The sequence below is a fragment of the Barbus barbus genome (assembly GCF_936440315.1).
Source record: "Barbus barbus genome assembly, chromosome: 3".
Lineage (NCBI taxonomy): Eukaryota > Metazoa > Chordata > Actinopteri > Cypriniformes > Cyprinidae > Barbus > Barbus barbus.
In genome coordinates, this window is record NC_136731.1 from 16,955,049 (window position 1) to 16,981,083 (window position 26,035).

Here is a 26,035-nt window from a genome sequence, read left to right on the forward strand (position 1 = left end):
CAGATAATAGCATCAATTTTTAATTTCACATTGACTTCAAGATCTTCAAGGACTCAAGATAACAGGAAGGTCTTCTCCCATCTCTATATCATCATATTTATTGTGAGGATATGAAAGGCATAGATGATCATAAAACAATGTTTCGATGTAAGAGAGCCAGTGATAACAGTATCCCGCTTAATTTTGGCTGATTGTTTGATTTCATAGTTGAGAACTGCACAAAAAGAAAAAAATATGCAGTAAAACCCAAACTAAACAGAAAAAAAACACAAGCCTCGACTGTGGTAACAAACCAAACACAAACATTAACACATGCATACATTGTCGATATAAAAAAAGGCAAAAATATTCTGGGATGTCAGTTTGCAAGACGTGACTTCATGAAAGATGGATGAAGACTTAGTCTTGATTGTTTGTGATAACTGTACTTGTGAATTATTGATGAAACACAAGTTGATGAAGTTCCTCAACCTCCAAAAGTGGTTGTCAATATTGGTATCCTTTATGCACGAGGCAGTGATTCATACTAGACGGTGAGTACAACACAATGGAGACCTGAAATGTGGCTCAGAGGCTAAGCCTTATGGGTATCGGCGTTCCTGAGGCGTGCTCGAGTCAGGAGTGCTTGCGGAAAGTGAAAATGTCTCTTGTCTTGGAGCCCCTCTTGCCCTCGTTGGGCTGGTTGGGGCTGGGTAAGAGTGGGCTCTCGGGGGTGGCGGTGCCTCCATAGGGGCAGCTCTGAGAGTCGGGATGCTCTCCGGAACATTCTATGGCTGGGATGTAACGGCTGTCCCACATTCCTGGCCCGCACAGTTTACACAGGTCGTGCAAGCTGCAGGGAATTCTGGGAAGAAGGCGGAACTGATAGAGCAGGCTACGAGCCTAAGATTAGAGACAATGAGAGCAAAAGACAGAAAGAACTGAAAAAAAAAACACAGGCAAAAACACTGCTAAAATATTATAGTATACTACAATTCATATTTAACTTTATCATTATTTAACAAAAGCATTCCTGTAGCTAAAACAGTAGAAAATGCCAAAGCCAAGGTCATGGGTTTGATTCCCAGGAAATGCATGAACTCACAAAATATGTATACCTTAATGCAATGTGAGCTGCTTTGTATAAAAGTGTCTGCCAAATGAATGAATGTGAATAAATAAACAGTGCAAATTAAATAATAAAATAGCTAAATAGCTAAATATTGCAGAATATTTATAAATAAGACAAAAGTAAACAAATATAAAGCGCAAATAAAATAAATAAAAACAATATAAATACAATAAATCAAAATAAATAATTGTGGAAAGTAAATAAAGTGCAAAATAAATAAGTAAATTCTAAAACATTTTAAAATAATAAAATCAATAAACACTGCAAAACATTAATAAATATTCAATATCAACATATCAAGAGACAAATAAGCTAACTTATTCAGTAATAATTTAGTATCTCATTAAAAAATATTTCACCTAAAAATGTGTAATTGATCATAATTTACTATTACCATATTACTTTCTACATTACTAATATTATTGCCATATTTCTTTTTTCCACTGTGGAGCACAAAAGGATATTTTTCAAGTTGCTCTTAGAGATTTTTTATTTATTTTTTTATTCTTTTTGTAGCTTCACATTGACAATTTTTATTAACTTTATATTATTAGACATTCTTTTATTTAATCAATAAATGAATGAATGAATGAATAAATAAATAAATAAATATATATTAAGAAACAATAATTTTTCAAAAATTCACTTTTTGTGTTCCACTGAAGAAATTTTTATTGAAATGCTTTGTATATATTTGTATTTAAATTATTTTATTTATATATTTATTTAAATTATTTATATAATTATCAAATTATTTTTGGATGCACAATTTATTTAACATATTAGCAGTTGCTCAGCCTAATGTTCTTTGGTATTAGGACTGATGTCGTCAGGCTGACCAAAACAGGGTGTGTTTGTTTCTATCATAATCTCTACGGTACAGTTCTGATTTTGAGAAATATTTCTCCAGAGACGACAGCATGTTTGGCATACTAACTTTTGTTGCTGTAAGAAAAATATGTTTTGTATGCAGCGCTAGAGATACATCGCTTCTGGATGACACAAAGACACAGCATACATAACCATGAGGAACTCTGTCAGCGGTGTGCGTTCATACCTTCCTCAGCACCAGCTCTCCATTCATGTGCATGGAGAGGTTACTAAAGTGCAGCAGCATTTGATCTGTAGCGAGCTGCTGCTCTGTGACATCATCGCCGTACAGCACGATGATGGCGACACACAGGAACAGGTGGAAGTAGTCCGTCTGTCACAGATCATACACATACACATCCACACACAGAAAACATATAACTGCATCCCTGCAACACACTGAGCCAAAACAGCCAATAAAATGACAGATTCGATAAGCTGGACCAATCGTGAAGGCCAAATGCATATAGAGCCAATTAAAAAGCAATAAATGTTGATATGCAAATGAGGGGGCAACGAGGAGACAAACCACTTTGCTCCCCAAAATCACCTCGTTATTACCATGCCAATGCATGCAAATGGATTCTGTGGAAACCTGATAATTAGCATCTCATCTTCATTAGACACTCTGCAAATCCTTAAAGTGATACAGACACCCATTCGTTTATCTAAATGGGGAAAAATTAGCATCTATCCAGCGAAAGTGCATTTAAGGAACAACTTCATTTTGGCTTCCATGGCTTCAGAGATTTCTACATCATGCTTCGGTTTGAACTTTCACCTAAAATCTCTGAATTTTTCATACTAAGAACCCTAAACAAGTAAAAAAGAATGAAGGAAGTCAAAAAGAGAAATAAGCCTCTGAAAAGAAATGGAAACTAACTGTATATGACTGCAAAGGAGAAACCAACATTAACAAAACCACACAACATTTAATCTATGAACCTATTTTCCAGCAAAAGTGTTTATGAATAAAGCTGTCATGGAGTTTCATTTTCATTTATAATAATAATGACGGTGATGATGATGATAATAATAATAATAATAATAATAACACTGCAAATTAAAAGGGCAATAATTTATTGTAAAGAATAAAAAAAAAAAAAAAACTAATATATATATATATATATATATATATATATATATATATATATATATATATATATATATATATATATATATATATATATATATATATATATATATATATATATATATATATATATATATTCTGTCAAACAATTAATCGTGATTAATCGCATCCAAAATAAAAGTTCTTGTTCACATAACATATGAGTGTACTGATTATATTAATTATGTATATATAAACACACACATGCATGTATATATTTAAGAAAAAAGTTTTATGTTTATATAGTAAATATATTTATATATAATATTAATTATATGAATATAAATATATACACATGTAAATATTTTCAAAATATATACTGTGTGTGTGTTTATATATACACATGATATAAATTATAATTATATAAATAATATTAATAAAATACAATTTTAGCTGTGTATTTGAGTTTCTGTATATTTATTCAAAATAGAAATAAATATATTTCTAACAATGTAAGTTTTTACTATCCCTTTTAATCCATTTAATACATCTTTGCTGAATAAAAGTATTAATTTCTTTAATTTTATTTTTTATTTATTAAAGACAACAAATTACCCGACCCCAAACATTTGAATAGTAGTGTATATTATAGTAGTGTATATTGTAACAAAACGCTTCTATTTTGAATAAACACTTTTCTTTTTAACTTTTTATTTATCAAAAAATCCTGAAAAAAGTATCACAGGTCCTAAAAAATATTAAGCAGCACAACTGTTTCCAACATTGATGATAAATCGGAATATTAGAAAGATTTCTGAAGGATCATGTGACACTGAAGACTGGAGTAATGATGCTGAAAATACAGCTTTGATCATAAAAATAAATTAGAATTTAAAGTTTATTAAAATAAAAACAACTTATTTTAAATTGCAAAAATATTTCACAAAATTACAGTCATTTTAGAAAAAAATAAATGCAGCCGCAATGAGCATAAGAACCTTATTTAAAAAAAACAGCACTGTATATACGTATATAAAATACAAATACATAGCTTAAAATAAAATGAGAACATTTACAGGGCAACTAAAACTGAATCAACAGCTTAACCTACAAAAACAATTAACAGTTACAGATCAGGATAAGTGTCAGTATTTGTACAAACCATCCCAAGATGTATCCGTTTCATGTAAAAAGCCTTTAAATGGCCAAAATATTAGTATATGGTGCATCTTAATTAATACCAGAGTCATATTTGGTGAACAAATACCTCATGCAGAAGCTCTAGATTTAACCTAATATCAGAAGATATTTAGACATAATGAAGCCCGGTGAGCGTGTTGTACCTGATAATGTGCCCAGCAGGCCTCCCACATGCGCAGGGCTTCAGCATCAGGGAACTCGCGCTTAAAACACAGAAGAACCCAGCGGTGACAAAACAGCAACTGAAGGCCGTCCTCACCCAGCTGGGTCAGATGCTGGTGGAAGCGAGGCAGCATCAGCCGCAGGAGCTCACGCAGGTACATCTGGACACACATGTACACAGAACTATAGCAAATAAAAACAACAACAACATTTACTCTTCATTTACACCATGGTGAGACATCCTCACCAGCTGCCTCTCCATATCCTCATCTCTAGGAGAGCTGATGAAGATGGTGTTCTCCATGAGACCCACGAAGGACCAGAACGTGTCGCTCTCATCCTGGATCTCAGTCAGAAGAGGAGCGACCAGGTCTGACATGCCCTGACAGTAGCCCATGTCTGGGTTAAACACGGCGTAGTTCAACAGGATACGTCTGGGAGACAAATGGACAAATGTGTCTTCGGTAAACCTTATAAATAATTAATAGTGTAAAACAAACACAGGGCTTTCGCTGAATGAATTAATATTTTGTATTAGTAATGAAATGGCACAGATGTATTACATAATACACTGAAACAGCCATAACTAAAGGAGAAAATACTCATCTATACTCCAAAACTGTCTAAACTCATCTATAACCACAGTGGCCTCAAATGGTATTTGAATAGACTTCAAAATGTATGAATGTCAATTCAATTAGATAATAATAGTAATACTTTTGTATGTAATTGTAAGTATTGTTACTATTTAATTAAAAGTAATATTTACAATAATTATTATTATATATATTTATTATAATATACCATCATATATTTTGACATTAAGTGTGACAGCAGCTTCAATTTCTTTTCAATTAAATTTTTTTTTCAGATAATAAGAATAATTCATTGATTTAATATTAGTAAAATAACTAATTATTATTAATTACTATTAATAATAAAATTCATATTTACAACAATATATAATATAATGACATTTTAAATATGACTTAGGAGCTTAAATTTTTCATTTTTCAAATAAAAATAATAGTTTGATATTGTTATAATAAAACAAATTATTATTAAAGGTATAAATTTAAATATTAATTCAAATGATATAGTTTAATATGATATAATATTTTAAGTATGATGTGGCAGCTTCAGCTTTGTAAAATCCTATCAAATTGGTGTTTTTAAAATGCAAGCAAATATTTCTATGGGAAGAATGAAATATTTCTGGTTGAGTGTCAATGAATGCGTTTCTCTAACCTCATGATTTCTACATTGGGGTTGTTCTCTCCTCTAAAGAACATGTTGCTTCGATCAGTTCTGACAACATCTTTATCAACAGTGAACTGGACCTTCCTCCAGAACTCACTGTGCTCCTCTGGACTCATGGACAACCTGTGGAGGGAAATGGAGAAACGGAAAAGATCAACCGCTATGAAAAAGATGAGAGGTAAAGAGAGGGGGCAGTTATGACAAGTCAAGACAAGTAGCACATCACAACAAAAAAATACAATAACATTAAATCAAATAAGAAATGGAAAATAAATAAATAAGAACAGAACAGAAAAAAAGGATGAAAAAAAAAGACAACAACAAAATTAGAAAAAAGGAAACAAAGTGGAAGAAAAAACAAATTGAATGAAGAAAATAAGTGGAAAAAAGAACAGAACAGGACATGAAGCACCAGGTCTAAGGAGGTAACATTCCCATCCTGAAACACAGCGGTCCCTCTGGCTACAGACACTCTCATAACAAGCAGGTGGGATTTCATTAACACTGTTTGTTTTGCTGGAATTGATGCCAGACCTGATGCAACTCCATGTAAGTGTTTCGAGACCCGTGTTTGTGTGAACTATTCCCACATCGCTCTCTGACTCCCCCTCTGGCCCCTCGAGGTTTAGAGCGCTCACTGCTCAGCAACACCCTTCTCACACACACAAACACTATCAGCCTATTCATTATTAAAACACCAACAAAATAATCACTGCAAGAGACCAAGAGTGTTGACATTATGACCATAAAATACATTCACTCACTCACAAAGAACACTGACATACTGTACATCATTTATATTAAGGTTATAGCATATAGTATGTTTTAATATATAAAACTTATACTATTTTTATTTTCCCCATATATATTTATTGCATTATCATAATTCTAAATCACAATATATATGATAATATATATATTCAAATAACTTTTTTTAAAAAGGTTTTTTGTCATTTTATTTTCTTTACTGTGGTAAAATTCATGCGTGTACACACACACACACACACACTGAACCCATGTAGGCTATTATTAAAATACCAAATATAATCGCTGCAAGATAAGTCTTGACATGACTGTAATAAAATACATTGAAACACTGTACATATTTGTACAGTACATATTTTCTATTTTACCACATTTTGTATGTAAATATTTTAAAACGTTTAATTTACAATATTAAGTATATTTTTTGTCATTTTAATTTCATTGTCTCTATATAGAGCTGAATTTGACCAGAGTGAAGAAAAAAAAAATTGGTCATTAATAAATAATAACGTTAATAATAATTATTAATAACAATAATAATTTTATGCACATCTGTATCAATGAGGTTGTTTTGTGTCAATGTTGTGATTGACTAATAGCTAAAAATAATACATTTAATTTTATTTTATTTAGTGATTTACTAATTGTTTTTATTTTTAGTTTGAAAAAATTGGGTCTTTAAAAACAATGTAATACATTTTAAAATAGCTGCAGTATGTGTACTACAGTGGCATTAGAAATAAAGAATGAAAATATGCTGAAATCTGAAACACAAGCAGTAGGCTTCATAAGTGCTCGATCAATGGCTTGACAATGATTTAATTGATTAAGTTAATTATTTCCTCTGAAACTCATTAAGCCGCAGAGTGCATATATCTGCACACATTTATTGATTGGTTATGACTCGGCTGCTAGAAAATCCTTCAGAGACTCACAGTGGGTTTTACTGTATAAGACAGTACAGCCATGCATGTAATAATCTTTGTCAAAATGGCCATGCGATAAATATAGTTCTACCTACAGAGTAGCAAAGAAGGACATTTGTTGCCAAGACCCATTTGAACAGTTCTGGTTGTTGAAATAACAAAACTGACTATTTGCAGTCAAAAAGTGCTTAGCCAGACATTTTCATAAGATTGAGGCAGAGATATGACTGAAAACAACAGCAAGCGGTTAAAGTGGTTAAAGGTGTATTTTAGCCTCTGCTACACTGATTTCATGTAATGATCCTGACTCCTAAGGCTCCCAGTGATTCACCAACCACAAACCCAACACCATCTAGCTAACTAGAAAAGCTAGAGGGTCAGCTAGCCTGATGTTTCACAACAGCTCAGTTTACATAGGAAATCTCCCGTTTCAGACTCAAGAAATATCCCATTTAGTAAACAACAGGTTATGTCAACCAGCCAATTCAAACAAAAGTGAGCAATCTAACAACTGGGTGTAGCTTCGTGGTTTTATCATGGCATCAGCAGAAGTGAGAGGAGAGACGAGCTAGCAATGATAAGTCACAGCTCTCTTATATTAGCAGAAACAATGGTAACAGACATCAGTGAAACGTACATGAATAAGGTTTTTTAAAGGTTTTGAACAGATTGCAGTTAAATTAAATTTTAAGCTCGACAATGAAAGTACTGAAATGTAAAAAAACTGATTTCATTATCATTTTAATTTATACATGCCTTTTACAAAAAAAATATGCATCGATCAACAATATGATCAATTCATGAGTACACTGCAATGCTTTACATTTACAACTTTTTACTTATTCATTTACTTATATTATTTTATAAATAATTTTATAACTGTTTAAATTATGAAAGCTTGTTTGTTTTGCACCTTTTTGTCCAAATGTATACTACGGTGCCGCTGAATGCTTGGATCTGATTGGCTGACGAACTTTCTAAGGTGTGCAATTATTTTCAGGGAAACACACGGCGAAAGTAGTTCCAGGCACCGCATTACATGTCCATATCACTTCGCCAAATGATTTGCGTTATTTCAAAGGTCCCTAAAACAGCAAAAGAACGAAAACCCACAACACACTGGCCAAACAAATAAATATAGTAAACAAAAGGATACAATCGACAGATTATATCCATGTTTTTGCCACAAAATTACGCTTCATGTACGCAAATCACTCTCTCTCTCCCTCACAGGCAGTTTGCACACACCTTAACATATACTCTGACGATTTTATCAGTAACATAGTTTAACAACTTAAAAACTACATGACTTCTCACAAGCGAGGTAACAACAACGGCGCTGTTCGTGAAGAAAATTAACTTAGCTTCACTATAACTAGAGACATTGCTGCCGAACACTATTGAGAGACGTACAGACTCACAGAGGTAATCGGTCTCTCTCTCCGCATCACCACCTCGGGTGTGCATTATTTTTCTAATAATTAACTGGACCGTAAGTCAATTATTCCTTACTTAATTTTGCATCCAATAAATAATGCAGCAATTTTTTTTTTTTAATAATATAAATTAATCACAATTAAACTGCAGTTGGGTTATTTTGAATAGGCTAAAAAAAAACTAAAAACAAAAAAAAAACCCAAAAATACAGCTAACACAATAAAACACAAAAACATAACATAATAAAAAACATGATTTTTGAAAATGTGAAAAAACAGTTCTGTTTTTGCAATTCAACACTTCCTTTGTAGCAATAGCCAAAAATACATTGTATGTGTCAAAATTATTGATTTTTCTTTTATGCCAAAAATCATTAGGATATTAAGTAAAGATCATGTTCCATGAAGATGTTTTGTAAATTTCCTACCATAAATATCAAAACTTATTTTTTGATTTGTAATATGCATGTAATATGCATATGCAAGGACTTAATCTGGACAATTTTAAAGGCAATTTTCTCAATATTTTGATTTTTTTTGCACCCTCAAATTCCAGATTTTCAAATAGTTGCATCTCAACCAAATATTGTCCTGTCATAACAAACCATACATCAATGGAAAGCTTATTTATTCAACTTTTAGTTGATGTATATCTCTCAATTACAAAAAAACCCCCATATGACTGCTTTTGTGGTCATACAGAATAAAGTGCATTAATATGGATTTTTGGAACTGGCTGATCATAGGCCTCATTGATCTGAGCTTATGTGCCACAGTTGTTCAGTGAAAAAAGCATTATTTGTGGATAATTTTGGTAATGTAGGTAATGTAATGTTCACTCAAAAACAGCTCAGATCACTGACTTTTGACCAATCCGAGTCAAAAAAAAGAAAAGAAATACTAAACCTGTGCTAACTGAAAGAAAACAAGTTGACAAAAAGATTGAATCCTAGACGTGGCAATAATATATATTTTATAATCATTTAAAAGCATTTTTTTGACTAGGGCTGTGTAAGCCCAAGTTGCTCGTAGAACCACTGTCATCAATGGAGCTTAAGCTTCAACTTAATCAACTTAAGCTTACGATGCTTTGGAGAAATGCAACCCAGGAATGTAAAAAAAAAAAAATTACATTTACATTTATGCATTTAGCAGACGCTTTTATCCAAAGCGACTTACATTGCATTCAAGTTACAGTTTCTAAATTTTTATCAGCTCTTGCTTTCCCTGGGAATCGAACCCATGATCTTGGCGTTGCTAGCGCCATGCTCTACTATTTGAGCTACAGGAAAGCTGTAATGAAATTAAATGAAAAAGTACAAAAACTATAAATTTTTTATTGTTATACTCTGTGTGAGGTAAATTCAGAAAGTTTTAGTCCAATACAATAACATTATTGGGAAAAAGAAAATCCTCCTGGGTCAAAATGACTGGAACAGTCAAAGTTAAAATTGAAATAAATGTGAAAGACGACAACTACAACTAAAGCAAAACAAATTTAAAAGCGTAACACTGGTTTTTCTCATTTCATTTGCAGAATATTAAACTGTAACAGGGAAAGCATGGCAGACTGGGTGTGAAATGGGTGTGGAACTGGCTTCTAGATGAGCACTAGTCTCTCCACAAACCTCCTCTGCTGGATCTCCTGGTACTCCACACGCTTCTGCAGTCTCCAGGCTTCCCGCTCCTCAGACATGGAGTCATAGTTGTAGTAGTGCAGCAGGAAGGGCCACACTTCACCACGAATGGATGGGTCAACGCCCCCGAAGAAGATCGCCTGGGAGAACAAAAACATTGGGTCAGCTGAAACGGCTGTCAGAATAAATCACATCATAACAAAACCTCTATGACCTTAATGCACATTTCAGACAAACGTTGCTACAACAAGAACCATAATGCCATTCAAATATAAAGACCAACTTCGACAAGTAATGCTGATTCTTATTTGATCGACAGCTGTCAGTCAGTCTGACCTTCCTGAGCTTGTACTCCTCCACCACCTGTCCGTTGTTATTGAGATGCCGGAGCCAAGAGCTGACGTCCAGCCGCCGATACAGACGCTCCTCTGGGTGCATCTCAGCAGAAGGTAAGGTGGGTCTACGGATAGAAAACTGCATACATGACTTCTCATCCGACACCTGGAGTGGGAAGAGGGTGATACAGGACCGGAAAAAACTGCATGAACAATACAGTCTATATGAATAACACAGACATAAACACATTTTTAACTAAACATTTTACATTAAAGACAACAAGAATTAAAAATGGAGCCTATTAACTTTCTGAATCAATGTCCCTTGCCTAATTCATGTTATTCTAATTGACTCCATCAGTGGAAAGACTTTGCTTTTCTGCTCACATAAATAGGGTTGTGTATGCTTCATAATAAGTTAATATGTAATATGCTCCGTTAATAAATATTAATAATATTAATAAAACCATTTTCTATTTATTAAAATCTATTTATGATACAATCTAATATTGACCTATAAAACCAATAAAAATATATTTTATAGAACAAATTAAATTCTAGAATATAATATATTCTATTGGCATGGATTTTTGCCAATAACCGATAATTCAAGCAATTAACTATCGGTGCCGATTAATCGGCAAAACTGATACATCGGTTGACCTCTACTTTTTCTCTCGCAATTCTGATCTTTTTTTCAGAATTGAGATATATAGAATTGCAAATGCAAGTTATAAAGTCAGAATTCTGAGAAATAAAGTTGCAATTCTGACTTTTTCCTCGCAATAGTTTTTTTCTCAGAATTGCGACTTTCTTGCAATTGTGACTTTTTTCTCAAAACTGCGACTTTATTGGAATGTATTAATTTATTTATTTATTGTGAGTTAAGAGAGTCAGAATAAACTCGCAATTCTGAGAACATATAAGTCTTATAAGTCAGAATTAGACTTTATAACTCGCAATTACGAGTTTATTTCACACAATTCTGAGAAAAAAAAAAGGAAAAAAAAAAAACTCCCAATTACCTTTTTTTATTCAGTAGCGGAAAATACATTAAAAGACAAGAAACATTCAAATCTTACAGACCCCAAACTTTTGAGCATTAGTGTATATGAGAGTGTGAGCCTTGCATATATATGTGTTAAACTGATGAATCCCAGCAGGCACACAATGTCATAAGACATTGATATTTGGTCAAATTTCAGTTGCGACGTCAGGTGACCAAAATTCAGTGTCTAAATGTCAATGTTGATTTCATATCGAATACCGAAGTCAGCTGATATTGTTATTTGTTGTTTTTAGGTTGTGTAACCAAAATCCAATGCTAAATCAATGTCAAACTGGCGTCAAATACTGACGTCAACCTGATTTTTTAATTTTCAACCAAAATTCAACGTCTGTCCGACGTTGTATCCAATGTCAACCTGACGTTATTTTGACGTCCTGTGCCTGCTGGGATGGTGTTAGACTCTCCAGACCTGGTCTTTGAGCTGAGTCTCCCTGCAGCATTTCCACTGCTGAAACACCTCAGCCAGTTTATCCAGCCCCGCGTGGTGGAAGTGAAGGATCTTGTACTGGCTCTCTCTGCTGGCGATGACCAGCTGGCCACAGGTGCAGGCCTCATCGCTGGAACATACACATAAACACAACACACTTTCACAGGGCTGGTCTGGACACAAGACCACATCCTGGAGATCAAGGGGAAAATGAACAGTGATACGAGTTCACTATGTGCTTTTCTCTCCCCATGAGTAAGTTATGGTGAGTTCTCTATTGTTTGCACTGACTTTTTCTCAGTAATGACATTTGTTGTATTGTATTTCCTCTTCATAACAGGACTATTAATGCATATTTTCCATAAACCACAGAAACATTAGAATTTTATTCACACCACAGAAATATTTTAATATCTTGAACAAAATCAGCCTGAGGTTAAGGAATAATGATTTATAACTTGCGGCTATAGCTATAACTAAATTCCCTAAAATGAGAGCAGTAATGTAATACGAGGAGGTGAATTAAATACATGAGGTGTTTCATAAAACAGAGACTTATGAAAAAGATTTAACAAAACAGTATAAAAACCCAGAGACTATTCAAATAGGGTGGCATGAGTTTCAAAAAGCAAAGATAAATAGGAGAGATATTAAAAACAATTGAAAATAAAAACAAATCAAAAAGTATGGATATTGAAATAAACTCTGGACTCTTATAGGATCTCGTCTGACCTGAAGAAGAGACGCAGTGACCTCATGTGACCCAGGTCAACTCTGAACACCCCACATAGGTGCTCTAACGCCATGACTTTCTGCTGCTCCTCCCACCGAACTCCCTGTGGTTGGCTGCTTTCGGAGGGGGCGTGGCTGTCCAGACTGGAGGCGGAGCTTGCAGAGTGAGCCATGGGTTCGTCGCACTCCCTGAAATTAATGGTATTGCTATTAATATAATAAAAAGGAGATCAAATACTACTATTGTGATAGATGAACACTGCTTAAGAGCTTAATTTTCTCTCTATTTTTCCATTTTGTGTAAAGCTGCTGTGGAACAATGTGTATTCAGTTTGGTTCATATTTATTTTTTTATAGCGCTTGTCTCATAACAGCTTTGCAGAAAATGAATGTTTCTACATTACAGAGTGATCTGTTATCAGAGGTGACTGTACATATGGTAGAAATGTACAGATTATACAAATCATGCAGTCAGTTAATGTCACACTTTCATTTAAGCTGAAACAGTGAACATTAAAGCAATGATTATATGATGATTACAAAAAGGTGCTATATAAAAAGTGCTATATAAACAAAGTGAACTGAAATTTAAGGTGGAAGCCAAAATTATTTCATTATTTTTGCAATTACATTGGGTGTCGATAATGCAGAAAAACGCCATTTGCAACCCACTTAACTCTTGTAATGCAATGCATTCCTGCATAAAACTGGATATTAAATGAAAAGGAACTGGGAATTGATTGGACTGTGAAATTACAAGCAAGAACTGATTGAGAATTTGCTAAAACAAAGCCTAAATGGCTATTGGGCTGTTGGTTAACAGACATTAAAATAGACGTGCATGTGATATTAACCAAAAAGTCATTTCAGATATGAAATCAAAAGATAAGAGACAAACAGTTTCTCTTTAAAATAACACTGAATAATTAGACCAGAAATGTGTATTAAATATTATTTAATATGATTATTTATAATTTCAAGTTGCCATTAAGAGACTACAGGAAAGGAATAATAAAAAAAAAAAAAGAATATTTTCGGTCACGCTTTATATTAAGGTCCAATTCTCGCCATTAATAAACCATTAACTACGACTTTTGCCTCAAACTAATAATTTGCTGCTTATTAATAGTTAGTGAGGTAGTTATTAAGTTTAGTTGTTGGGAAGGATTAGGGATGTAGAATATGGTCATGCAGAATATGTGCTTTAAAAGTACTACAAAACAACCAACATGTTAATAATAGGCATGCTAATAAGCAACTAGTTAATAGTGAGAGTTGGTCCCTATACTAAAGTGTTATCATATTTTCTACAAATAAAATGTAAAATTTCATTTGAGTGGTCTTTTCTATCAAGTTAATTAACGTATCTATCTGAAGCCCTTTTTATAAGCTTTACATGACAGCTTAATTCAGCTGCTCTCTCTACTGTAAACCTGCACAAATTCATTCGTTCTACCCTGTGTTTTTAGTGTGAAACTCAGCGACAGCTGTAGGTATGGATCGCGTATGTGTGAGAGAGGACACTGGAAGTGAAGAGGAATGAGAGGAATGCTGGGAGGTTATTGTGCTGGCAAGAGTCAAGCAGAGACACAAATCAAGCAGCCTGGCAGCCAATTTCCCCTGACAGCCCTCCTCTCTCTCTCTCTCGCTGCGAGCATATCTCCCTGTAACTCTCTCGACCTCTCATGTATCCAGAGCTGTAACCTGAAACGTGGGACTGCTGCTTCTCTCTCACACTCATCTTTTTCTCTAACAGAGCACGTCTAACAGGCCAAAAGCACCTCTAGACATGTCCCGTGTCACAGATCCACTGTGGAGCCGAAGGTTTATGGGTCATGTGGTATTTGAGAGGTCTCTCGGAGTCCACACTACAGCAGGATCACACACATGAGGCCATATGGCGGGCCGAGGCCGTGACAGACAGCGCACAGTGCAAAGTTACATCTCATGTTCTTCATAGACCCTGTTGTTGTTTTCTATTCCGTGAGCCTCACGGTGGCTTTACGGAACAGGAAAAATAAGGTGACCAAACTGAACTAACCAACTAGAATGACAGCTAGAAGTTAGTTGGTTCATCGGTTAGATGATTGGATAGATAGCCACACTGATGTTTATTACGAACAGAAAAAAATATGCTAACTGAACTAACCAACTAGAAGGATAAAGCTGATTGAAAGTTGATGGATAAAGTTGATTGACTGGTTAGTTAGGAAGATAGATAAGCATATACCCATATGTTAGTTAAGAATAGGAGAAAATAAGGCAACTAAACTGAACTAAACAACTAGATGGATAAAGTTGGTTGGTTGGTTAGTTAGGTAGATAGATAAACATATACTCATACAGATGTTAATTAAGAACAGAAGAAAATATGGCAACTAAATGTTACTAACCAACTAGATGGACAGATAGAAGTTAGTTGGCTGAATGGTTAGAGTTCAATAGACGAATAGCCATATAAATGTTAGCAAAAGGAGAAACATTAGGAAAATGGTAACTAAATTGAACCAACCAAATGGATAGACAGAAATTAGTTGGTTGATTGGTTAATTAGTTGGGTAGATTGATGAATAACCACATAGATGTCTGCTAGAAGAAAAAGTATTAAACTCAACTAGCCAACTAGATGGACAGAGAGAAGTTAGTTGGTTCAGTTGTTAGATGGTTGGACGGGTAGCCACACAGATGTTTGTTAGAAACAGGGAAAATTATGGTCACTGAATTAACCAACTAGATGGATAAAGTTAGTTGGGTGATTGGTTAGTTAGATGGACAGGCACAAAGACGTTAGTTAGGAACAAGATAAAGAGTAGAAAGTAAGGTACATGTACTAAACTAACCAACTAGATGGATAAAGTTAGTTGGTTTACAGGTTAGTTAGGTTAGCTAGAAAGATAAATGTATACCCATATAGATGTTAGTTAAGAACAGAGGAAAATAAGGTAACTAAACTGAACTTACCAATATAGACAGATAGAAATTAATTGGTTGAATGGTTAGATATTTCAGTTGATGGATAGGCACATAAATGCTAGTTAGGAACAGGAGAAACATCAGGAAATAAGGTAACTGAATTGAACTAACTAGATGGACAGAAGTCAATTGGTTGATTGTTTAGTTAGATAGATGATGGATACCCACATTGAGGTTAGTTAGGGACAGGAGAACAATGACAAAACAAGACAGACAGATAGATAGTTAGATTCAACTAATTAAATTTCTGTGTGGCCGGCCATCCATCTCTCTGTGTTATTAGTGGTAACTCAGAGTTTGTACTAGTATGAGTTGAGGGAAATTCACCAGTGACTGAACTCCCACTGGAAAAGACACTACCTCTCAGGGCCTGTTTATTACATCACACCGAAACAAATGCCCCAGAGCCAGAGCTGCCAAACGCTGTTAACACATTACCATTACATCATCCTCAAGCTGACTTCAATGGGACAGGATCTACAGTTTTTCCACCTCTGCCATCCACATGGCCGGCTTTCACCTCCAGCTTTGTATTTTTGAAAAAAAAATTTAAACTCCGCATTTTCAAATGTAGACAGACATTGAAAAGTAAGCTAATTTCTCATACTAAGACACCAGCCAGTCATAACAGAGAACATTTACATATTTCATATGATTCTAAAAAAAAAAAAACAAAAAACAAAAAAAAAACCAGCGTGGAAATGGTCATTAAAAACACCAAAAAAACCCAACAAAATGTTAAAAATGTACTAAACCCTACATAGAGCCAAACCACGACAAGAAGCAGGGAAAGAAAACATCTAGTAGGGAAAAGCACAAGTGTGAGAAAGCGAAGGAGGAAGAAAACTTAACGGGCAGAATAAAAGAGAAGTCAAACATAAACACTGAAGGGTCCAAAGAGGAAGTGGAAGCCAGAAAATAAATGGCAAAAAGCAGGCCAAACAGAGCGTTCTCCACCCAAAGGAACAGAGAGGAATGGAGCCGTTCATCACAGACTCAGTCAAACACAAACCATTGATATTTATGATCCAATGGGCAGCTCATGGCCTGGCCTCACCCCCGCAGCTCAGGACATATAACAAAGGGAGGAAATCAAGCTGAAAGAGGGAATGCTAGATGCAGCAGCTGGGGGAGGGAATCTGTAGAAGATCACAGCCTGAGACTCTCACTGCCAACTTGATGAAAACTGCACTCTCGCCCTCTCTCATGTATATCGCCCTGTAATGTCTCCACCTTGTGTCCACAGTGGAGCATTACAAGCATCACATTCAGAGAAGACCATATTTAACATATTCTGACTTTCATAGTATGGAAAAAATACTATGGAAGTCAATGGCTACCAGCAACTGTTTGGTTACCAACATTCTTCAAAATATGTTCAGCAAAATAAAGAAACACATACAGGTTTGGATCAACATGAGGGTGAGTGCATGATAACAATTTCACTGAAAACTAAGATGAATAAATTCTTAAATAAATAAATGGGTGTGCAAATCTAAAAATATATTGTTGCACAATGCATTCCATTTCACATACTATTATTTTAAAATGGCATGCAGTGTATAATACTATGTAGAATGCAATAGCTATGTTGGTATAACACTGGTTGTGAAAAACTGTTGTTGGCAAAAGCGTTATATCATTACATCTGTGCTAACACTTATGGGAGATGGTCTGTGATCACAGGATGCTGTAGAGGTTCAGAACAGGAACACATGATGCTGTGTAATAAGGCATGCTGTGCTGATCTATGAATTATGAATAAGCTCTGAGCAGCTCCTCTTACTACACACAGACCTGCAGCAGCACAGCATGTACATGACAGACGCATGCTAACATTAACATCACTAAAACACATGCGACTTCAGTTCAAAAGTTTACATGGTCTAGTAAGACGATAAAATGACATTATAATCTGATAATAAATACTACCCAAGTTATCAGGTACCACCAATTTACACTGCAGCTTCTGACAAAATATCATGCTTATAGTTTTTACTATTGCAAAATCATAATATACACTACAGTTCAAACATTTGGGTTCAGTAAGATTTTTTTTTTCCTGCAAGGATCCATTAAACTGATAAAAAAAATGACAGTAAACATTTATAATGTTACAAAAGATTTGTATATATATATATATATATATAAAAAAAAAAAAAAAAAAAAAAAAAAAGTGGGTATTTTTAACTTTCTAATCAAAAAATCGTGGTAAAAATCATGATTTACACAAAACTAAGTAGCACAACTGTTTTAAACAATAAGAAATGTTTCTTGAGCAGCAAATCAGCATATCAGAATGATTTCTGAAGGATCATGTGACTCTGAAGACTGGAGTAATGATGCTGATACTCCTTTGCATCACAGGAATAAATTACATTTTACAATATATTCAAATAGAAAAAAGTTATTTTACATTGTAATAATATTTCACAATATTAGAGTTTTATTGTATTATTTATTTATTTAGTCATTTAGCAGATGCTTTTATCCAAAGCGACTTACAAATGAGGACATAAGAAGAAATCAAAACCAACAAAAGAGCGACAACGTGCAAGTGCTATTACAAGTCTCAGTTAGCCTAACGCAGTACAGATAAATATTATTATTATTAATTTTTATTTATTTATTTTTAATAAAAAGACAGATAAAATAAAATTAGAATAGAGAGTGCTAGAGTTAGAGGGTCAAGTAAAGATGGAACAGATGAGTTTTTAGCCGTTTCTTGAAGATGGGTAAGGATTCGGCTGCTCTGATCGAGTTGGGCAGGTCATTCCACCAGATGGGAACAGTTAATGAAAAAGTCCGTGAAAGTGTTTTTGTGTGTCTTTGGGATGGTACAATAATGCGTCGTTCACTTGAAGAACGCAAGCTTCTAGAGGGCATATAAGTCTGAAGTAATGAATTTAGGTAAAGTGGTGCAGAGCCAGTGGTGGTTCTGTAGGCAAACATTAATGCCTTGAATTTAATGCGAGCAGCAGTGCAAACTGATGAAGAGGCATGACGTGCGTTCTTTTCGGCTCATTAAAGATTAATCTTGCAGCAGCATTTTGGATTAATTGTAGAGGTTTAATAGAATTGGCTGGAAGACCTGCCAAGAGAGCATTGCAATAGTCAAGTCTGGACAGAACAAGAGCCTGAACAAGGAGTTGTGTTGCATGTTCCGAGAGAAAAGGCCTGATCTTCTTAATATTGTATAATGCAAATCTGCAGGACCGGGCAGTTTTAGCAATGTGGTCTGAGAAATTCAGCTTATCATCAATCACAGCTCCAAGGTCTCTGGCTGTTTTTGAAGGAGTTATGGTAGATGAGCCTAACTGGAAGCTGAGATTGTGATGAAGCACTGGGTTAGCTGAAACCACAAGCAGTTCTGTCTTAGCTAGGTTGAGCTGAAGGTGATGGTCCATCATCCAGCAAGAAATGTCTGTTAGACACGCTGAGATGCGAGCAGCTATCGTCGGATCATCAGGATTATTATTGATCAAATAAATGCAGCCTTACTTAGGCTTCTTTCACCATATTTAAAAAAAGTTCTGACTATAAACTTTTGAATGCTATCATATGCAGAAAATAAATCAAATGTTCATTAATATAAACAAAATGTCATGCATCTGTCAATTGAGCATATACAGCTATAAAAAGTAAAAAAGTAAATGCGAAGTCCATTTATCACACCGCAGTCCATTTAATATGAACCAGTGAAGACAAAATGGTGAAAAATACAAACTAACTAACCTAAAATACACATTTTAACCTAAAACTAATAATAAAAAAACAAGGACACATGGATACATTCAACTCCCCTGGCACATTTCTGTCAGGTGTGTGCGTTTCTCTCACCTGCTCTCATTATCCAGGAAGACGGAGCTGCTGCTCTCGCCCAGAGCCTCACTGACCGGCGACAGGCAGAAGGGAGAGGAGAAGGTGTCCGAATCTGAGCCGAGGGTGCTGTCCCGACTCACCTCGTCTGCAGAGAGCTCGCATGAGCCTTCATCGCCCTCTTCCAAAAGCTGCTGGTTCTGCAGGGCTGGCTCTGGCCCCTCTTCATCCTCCTCTTCCTCAGGGGCAGGCGGTGGGCGAGAGTGGCTCCGGTGGGCTCGGCGGCGGGGGTTGCGGCGGACGGGTGAGCTTTCGGGTGTGATGTAACGGAGGGCCTCCTCGTCCTGCCGCTGGATGCGAGAGTTGGGCACCCAGGTGAGGATGAGGGTAGAGCCGAGGGTCTCGTCTTTCTCCAGGTGCACACAGAGGTAACCTGAAAGAGGACACAAGTCAGAAAAACTCAAAAACTGGCAGACTCTAAGCTGATTGGCTGGCTTCAGGCAACTTGCCAGGTATAATATATATATATATATAATATATTAAACTATAATATATATATATATTTTTTTTTTTTTTTACAGATTTTTCCTATATTTTTGAAGTACACAAAATATTAATACAATTGCAAAAATAGACTGTGAATGTACATCTAATATCTGAAATAACATGAAAAACTGAATAATCATAACATTTCTGATTTTTGAAGGAAATGTTGTTTTTCACATTAAAAGACAAAAATATATTTTGATTAATACTGTAAATGCATTTTCAAATTAGACACAATAAGTGACAAGTAACAGGAAAAAGCTTTATGTGAAATAATCAGTCCTTATGACTTTTGGACCAATAGAAAATCTGATCACTTACACTACTGTTGCAAAGTTTAGGGTCAGTTTGATTTTTTAAAATTAATGAATACTTTTATTCAACATGGATACATCAAATTCATCAAAAGTGACAGACAGATAATTTATGAAGTTACAAAAGATTTCTATTTCATAAATTCTGTTCTTTCAAACCTTCTACTCATTAAAGAATACTGAGAAAAAAAAAAAAAAAAAAAAAAGTATTACGATTTCCACAAAAGATATTAAGCAGCTGATTCTGCTGAACAATCAGCTTTGCCATCACAGGAATAGAATAGAAAAACATTTTACTGTTTTTTGATCAAATAAATGCATATTCTTTAAAAAAAAAATAACATGGACTTTTCATATTGGGAAAAAAAATTCAATCTGAAAACAACAACAAAAAAATACATAAAGCACATTTTCAGTTGCGCTGCCAACATTTTTACTAGTGTGAATACATTATTTTATATATACATTCATATAAATTTATATTTATATATATATATATATTTTTTTTTAGAAATATTTATATTTTTAAAACATGTTTCCAACCATTTTCTTATTTTTATTTAAGATAAAATAAAAATTAAATCTGAAAAAAAAACCTGAAAGTTTATAGCTATAATGTAACTTGTTACAAAAACATTTATAAAGACAATTTTGCTGAAAATGATGGCATGCAAGTTATACGCCCATACCTTGTGAATAACTTTGTGTATTTCAGTTAATGTGTGTGTGGTACCTGGGTGATGCTCAGGCAGTCCGGGCAGAGGCTCGGCCGGGTGAACACACACATTGTTCTTGGAGAAGATGATCTCGCCATCCAGCACGGTCCGTGATCCTCCCGTGCCCACGTTAAATGTCAAAAGGTCAGAGGCTTTGGAGGATGCACGTCGCAGGAGTCGACCGAATGACATCTCCTCCAGTGACTGCTCACTGCTCCCATCCTCTGAGACAGAAACAACAAGACAACCCCCAGTCAGACGGCTTCTTACTCTTCTAAACAACCAGATTTACAATTCTCACTTGCCAAACAATAAATAGAATACAATGAAAATGATTTCGAAATCAGAATATCATAAGCTGCATCTCATTTCAGAGGCTGCGACCTCTGGAGGTCACATTTGTCAGCCACATACATCCTTGAGGCGGTTTCATTTAAGAAAAGCAACGGTGATAAAATTGACCTGACTGATCTAAACATGATCTAATCATGACAACATATGAATAATATATGGAAGTCACAGTCAATCCATGTCACCGTCTTGAAACTAACAGCATGGTTATTTGTGACTAAGCCACACACAGGCACACCTTAAAGCAAACAGACACACACAAATGTGCCAAACCCAAAGCTACAGCAACAGACGGAAGATTCAGCGTGCCAAATGTTTTTAAGAATCTTAATGTTTAAATGCTAACAAGCCATTCAAGAAAAGGGCAACTTCACATGAAACTTCAAGAAGTGAATGCAGTGTGAAATGTTACATTTCATCTAAAACTACTTTAGACACAATTGTCTAATTCTACATTCATTTTTTATGACCTTGTAAGTTGTGCTATATTACTACTCCATATATTATTATTTTTTAAAAACCCTAAATCCAAAGCATTCAACTTCAGCGTGCAACTCGTCTTGCTCTGTTTGTGCTACAGACATGCATGATTCCTCAAATCCTTTTCTAAATGCTAGAACACACAACACCTCGATCTGAACAGATTTTCAAACGCTAGCCATTATACGCTTGTCAAATTTGTAAATATTTACAAAAAACAGCATCACACACTAAACTGAGAAGATGTTTGATATCTTCCGAGTCTGAAACTAAAAAAAAAAATCTGTGACTAACATAATGCTGTCAAATAATTTAATCGCATCCAAAATAAAAGTTTGTTTACATAATATATGAGTGTACTGTGTGCATACATTATGTATATATAAACACACATGTACGTATATATTTAAGAAAATGTGTTATGTTTATATATTTAATATATACAGTGTGTGTTTATATATACATAGTACACATACATGCATTATGTAAACAAAAACTTTTATTTTGGATGCAATTATTCATTTGACAGCACTACGCGAATTGTGATTTTATATAAAATCTGTCCAATCAAATCTGCTGACTGGCTCTGACTTTCGGTATCCAGCGTCAACAAGTCCAGACTGTAATTGAGCAAAAGTCATGCAGAGTATATTCCAGCTTTAAGTGAGTTACTTGACCCAGTAAGCAACTACCTAGCAACCCTATCAACCATATAGCAATGTCATGAAAATCTGCTATAAAATGCTATAAAAATTTGTCATTTTTCAGGACTATTTAAGTGCCTTGCTAAAACACTAAACACTAAAAACACTAGTTTTTTAAAGCATCTAAAACACTGGTCAGTCACAGACTAAGCATAATGTTTAACTAAATGGAGGCTGAATGTATCAAACAAAAATGGTTTCATACAATATCTTTTGTTTTTCTTGAATTGAAGGTGCCAGTACGCTGCTTCAGATCATTGCAGCCCAATTTAACCCCTCGCTTGTCTTTGAACTGCCCTGCAAAAACACTAAAAGCCAATTAAAAAGGGTTTTAAAGTTTTAAAGCATCTAAAACATACGCATTCTCTTAGAAATACATATTTTAACCTAAAAAATGCATATTTGTCAACTACTCAAAAACACTCGTGACAAGAACTTCCTCAGGACGGACGTTTCGTTTCAACCTTCCTCTTTTGTCTAGTGATCTCATTTTTTCCTGTCTTAATTAACGGTACCCAACTCTTCCGGAATGGCATTGCTCTTTTGTGCTGATTAGAGGTCAACTTCCTGTCACAAACCAGCAAATATGAATGTCTCTAATTACAAAAAATTTGGCAATTATTATGAACAATAAAATAGTTTTAAGGCTGAAGAGACAAAAAAAAAAACAAGCCTTGTTAAAACAAAAAAACGCTATACCATTAAATTTAAGAGAGGAACAAGTTTGTCCGGTAGAGTCACCTTAAGACTTAGCAGTTCAGTTTCCTTCAGTTTTACAGTGACTATTCAGGTGGATGCATGGTCGCATGTATCATATGGCTATAATTACAGGACAAACACAACTCCAGCGAGTAAGCATGCCACATCATTGCACTGCACTGGCAGACTCACAGGCCAAATGAGGCAAAAGTGAGTGTGTACTATCACTAAGAAGAGAGTGTCAGTAGTAGAAGCATGTGTTGTTTCTTCGTGGAGCTGTCAGCACCGCTGCAATCTCTCGCTCTGGCAGACATCAAGCTCCATATAACAGAACAACAACTACTTCACCAGGAATGCTCACTGAAGATAATCTGGTGTTCAATTCTTGATACTCAGTCTAATATTCATTATATTAGCTCACTCAAAAATAAACACTCCCTCCAGAAATCTATGACTTTGCTTCTTCACTCAAATGGAATTCTGAAGAATGACCAATGTAATGATTTAATTGCACTAGGCAAGATATAACAGGACAATAGTCTTTTAATAAATCAGCTGATGCATATCAGAAATGGCAGAACATTTGGTTGCAATTTATTTTGTAACGACTGGAACAGACAGTGAGAACCTGTCAGAGACGCTCTAGGCACCTCTATCAGGGTCCGTCACTGTATGCATGTTTGCTAATTAAATGGAGGCTGAATGGGTCTCCAAAAAATAAATAAAAAGTAAAATAAAATTAAAAAAATATTTTTTTTTTCTTAAATTTAATTAAAGAAAGCTGTTCCAGATCATTCCAGCCCAATTTAACCCCTTGCTTGCATTTGATCACTACATGACAAATTTGACTATCATGGGAAAGTTCCAGAGCTACGACAGAATTTTACTTTTACCTACTTTTATTGAGTTTTTTTTTGCCCTTTTTGGAGCTTGACAGCCCCTTAAAACACTTTTCACTAGAAATGGGTAGTAAATTTAATAAACAATACAAAGAAACCGCAAGAGACACACTGACTTAAACATGAAATTCTACTGAAGAAAAAAAAAAAAAAAACATACTCCAGTCTTAGACTAACACTACAATTCATTTATTGTGTAGATACATGAATTTGCAATAATTAAAATCTACCTAGGCTACATATAACCTCTCATTGTGTTCCACAAAAGAAAGAAAGAAAAATAATATGCATGCGAGAGAATTAAATTTTTTGGGTGAACTATCCCTTTAAGAAGTGTCAAAATAATTTACTAGGGCAAAATCATATGAATCCCAATGACAAAGTTACAAGTCTTCAGTAATAAACTATGTCGAGTGCATGCCCTAACACAAACATTACAGCAGCTAAATATAACAAGAGTTGTCAAGAAAATATGAATAACGTTCAGGCCTGTATCAGGTGTTTTGTCCTTTTGATCAGGGTGATTGACCCGTATCAGTATTGTATTTTAATGGACAAGGGATCACGTATCTCGTGTTTGGATTGATTTCAGACGGAAGTCGCGCGGGCGTCCCGTTATATCTGCTATACAGTGTGCACTGCTGTACCCATATGGGACGTTAACTAAACTACTGCCAATAATGACAGCCGCAGGAATACATCTATAACCGAAAAGCACGCATGCAGCAGTCTTACCTTCAGCACCAGAAACGATTACAGCTGTCGCTACACGTCCATATCAGAAGCGGCGCGTCCGATCCAGGACACGGTGAATGACGCGTCTGTTTATCGGTGACACTTCACTCCGCACGCCGCCGCTGACGCCAGACTCGACGCTCCGCCCACTGACATTCCGCTGCTTCCGGAGCGACGCGACGCGACGCTTCCTCTGAACGCAACGCTCGAGGCAGGTCGTAATGATCTGTAGACCAGTGATTTTCAGTCCTGTTCCTCGGGACCCACTGCTCTGCACATTTTGCATGTCTCCCTTACCTGACACTCATTTGAGTTCATGGAGCTCTTTCCTAATGAGCTGATGATCTGAATCAGGTGTGTAAATTAGGGAGACGTGCAAAATGTGCAGAGCTGTGGGTCCCCAGGAACAAGTTTTGAAAACCACTGCTGTAGACAACACCAGAGGCGCAGGTTTCTGTTGTTAATGCTTTGGGATATGCATTTTTAAAAAACAATATAAAACTAAACACACCTGAAACATAAACATAAAAAATAACTTGCACAGACAAATTGTAAGAAAAGAAAAAAAAAATCATTGTGGTCTCCAATCACTAAATTTTAAATTAAATGTGTGTGTGTGAGAGAGAGATTTATGTATTGTCTAAAAGTTGAATAAATAAGCTTTCCATTGATGTGTGGTTTGTTATGATAGGACAATATTTGGGTGAGAGACAACTATTTTAAAATCTGGAATCTGAGGGTGCAAAAAAATCTAAATATTGAGAAAATCGCCTTTAAAGTTGTCCAAATGAAGTCCT

At 35.0% G+C, this 26,035-nt stretch overlaps 1 protein-coding gene across 1 annotated transcript; it reads right to left on the reverse strand.

Annotated features, from left to right (window-relative positions):
• tbc1d16 (TBC1 domain family, member 16) lies at window positions 1–25,369 on the reverse strand. The gene is made up of 12 exons (XM_079385940.1): window positions 25,239–25,369; window positions 21,388–21,594; window positions 19,816–20,227; window positions 13,003–13,191; window positions 12,253–12,400; window positions 10,776–10,940; window positions 10,431–10,579; window positions 5,664–5,798; window positions 4,663–4,849; window positions 4,397–4,576; window positions 2,169–2,315; window positions 1–882 (listed from the first exon to the last, which is right to left on the reverse strand). The coding sequence occupies exons 2-12, from the start codon at window positions 21,560–21,562 to the stop codon at window positions 616–618; spliced, it is 2,154 nt and encodes a 717-aa protein (XP_079242066.1). The 5' UTR covers window positions 21,563–21,594; window positions 25,239–25,369; the 3' UTR covers window positions 1–615.
• Window positions 25,370–26,035: the final 666 nt, after the last annotated feature.

Bases quoted from the DNA above. Each gene is read 5' to 3' on its own strand.
- tbc1d16 (XM_079385940.1), bottom strand. From the start codon at position 21,562: ATGTCATTCGGTCGACTCCTGCGACGTGCATCCTCCAAAGCCTCTGAC. The intron at 12,401-13,002 runs GTCAGACGAGAT...TGTATGTTCCAG, and splicing joins TCACTGCGTCTCTTCTTCAG to CGATGAGGCCTGCACCTGTG. The intron at 10,941-12,252 runs GTCTGGAGAGTC...TTCCCACTCCAG, and splicing joins AGACTCAGCTCAAAGACCAG to GTGTCGGATGAGAAGTCATG.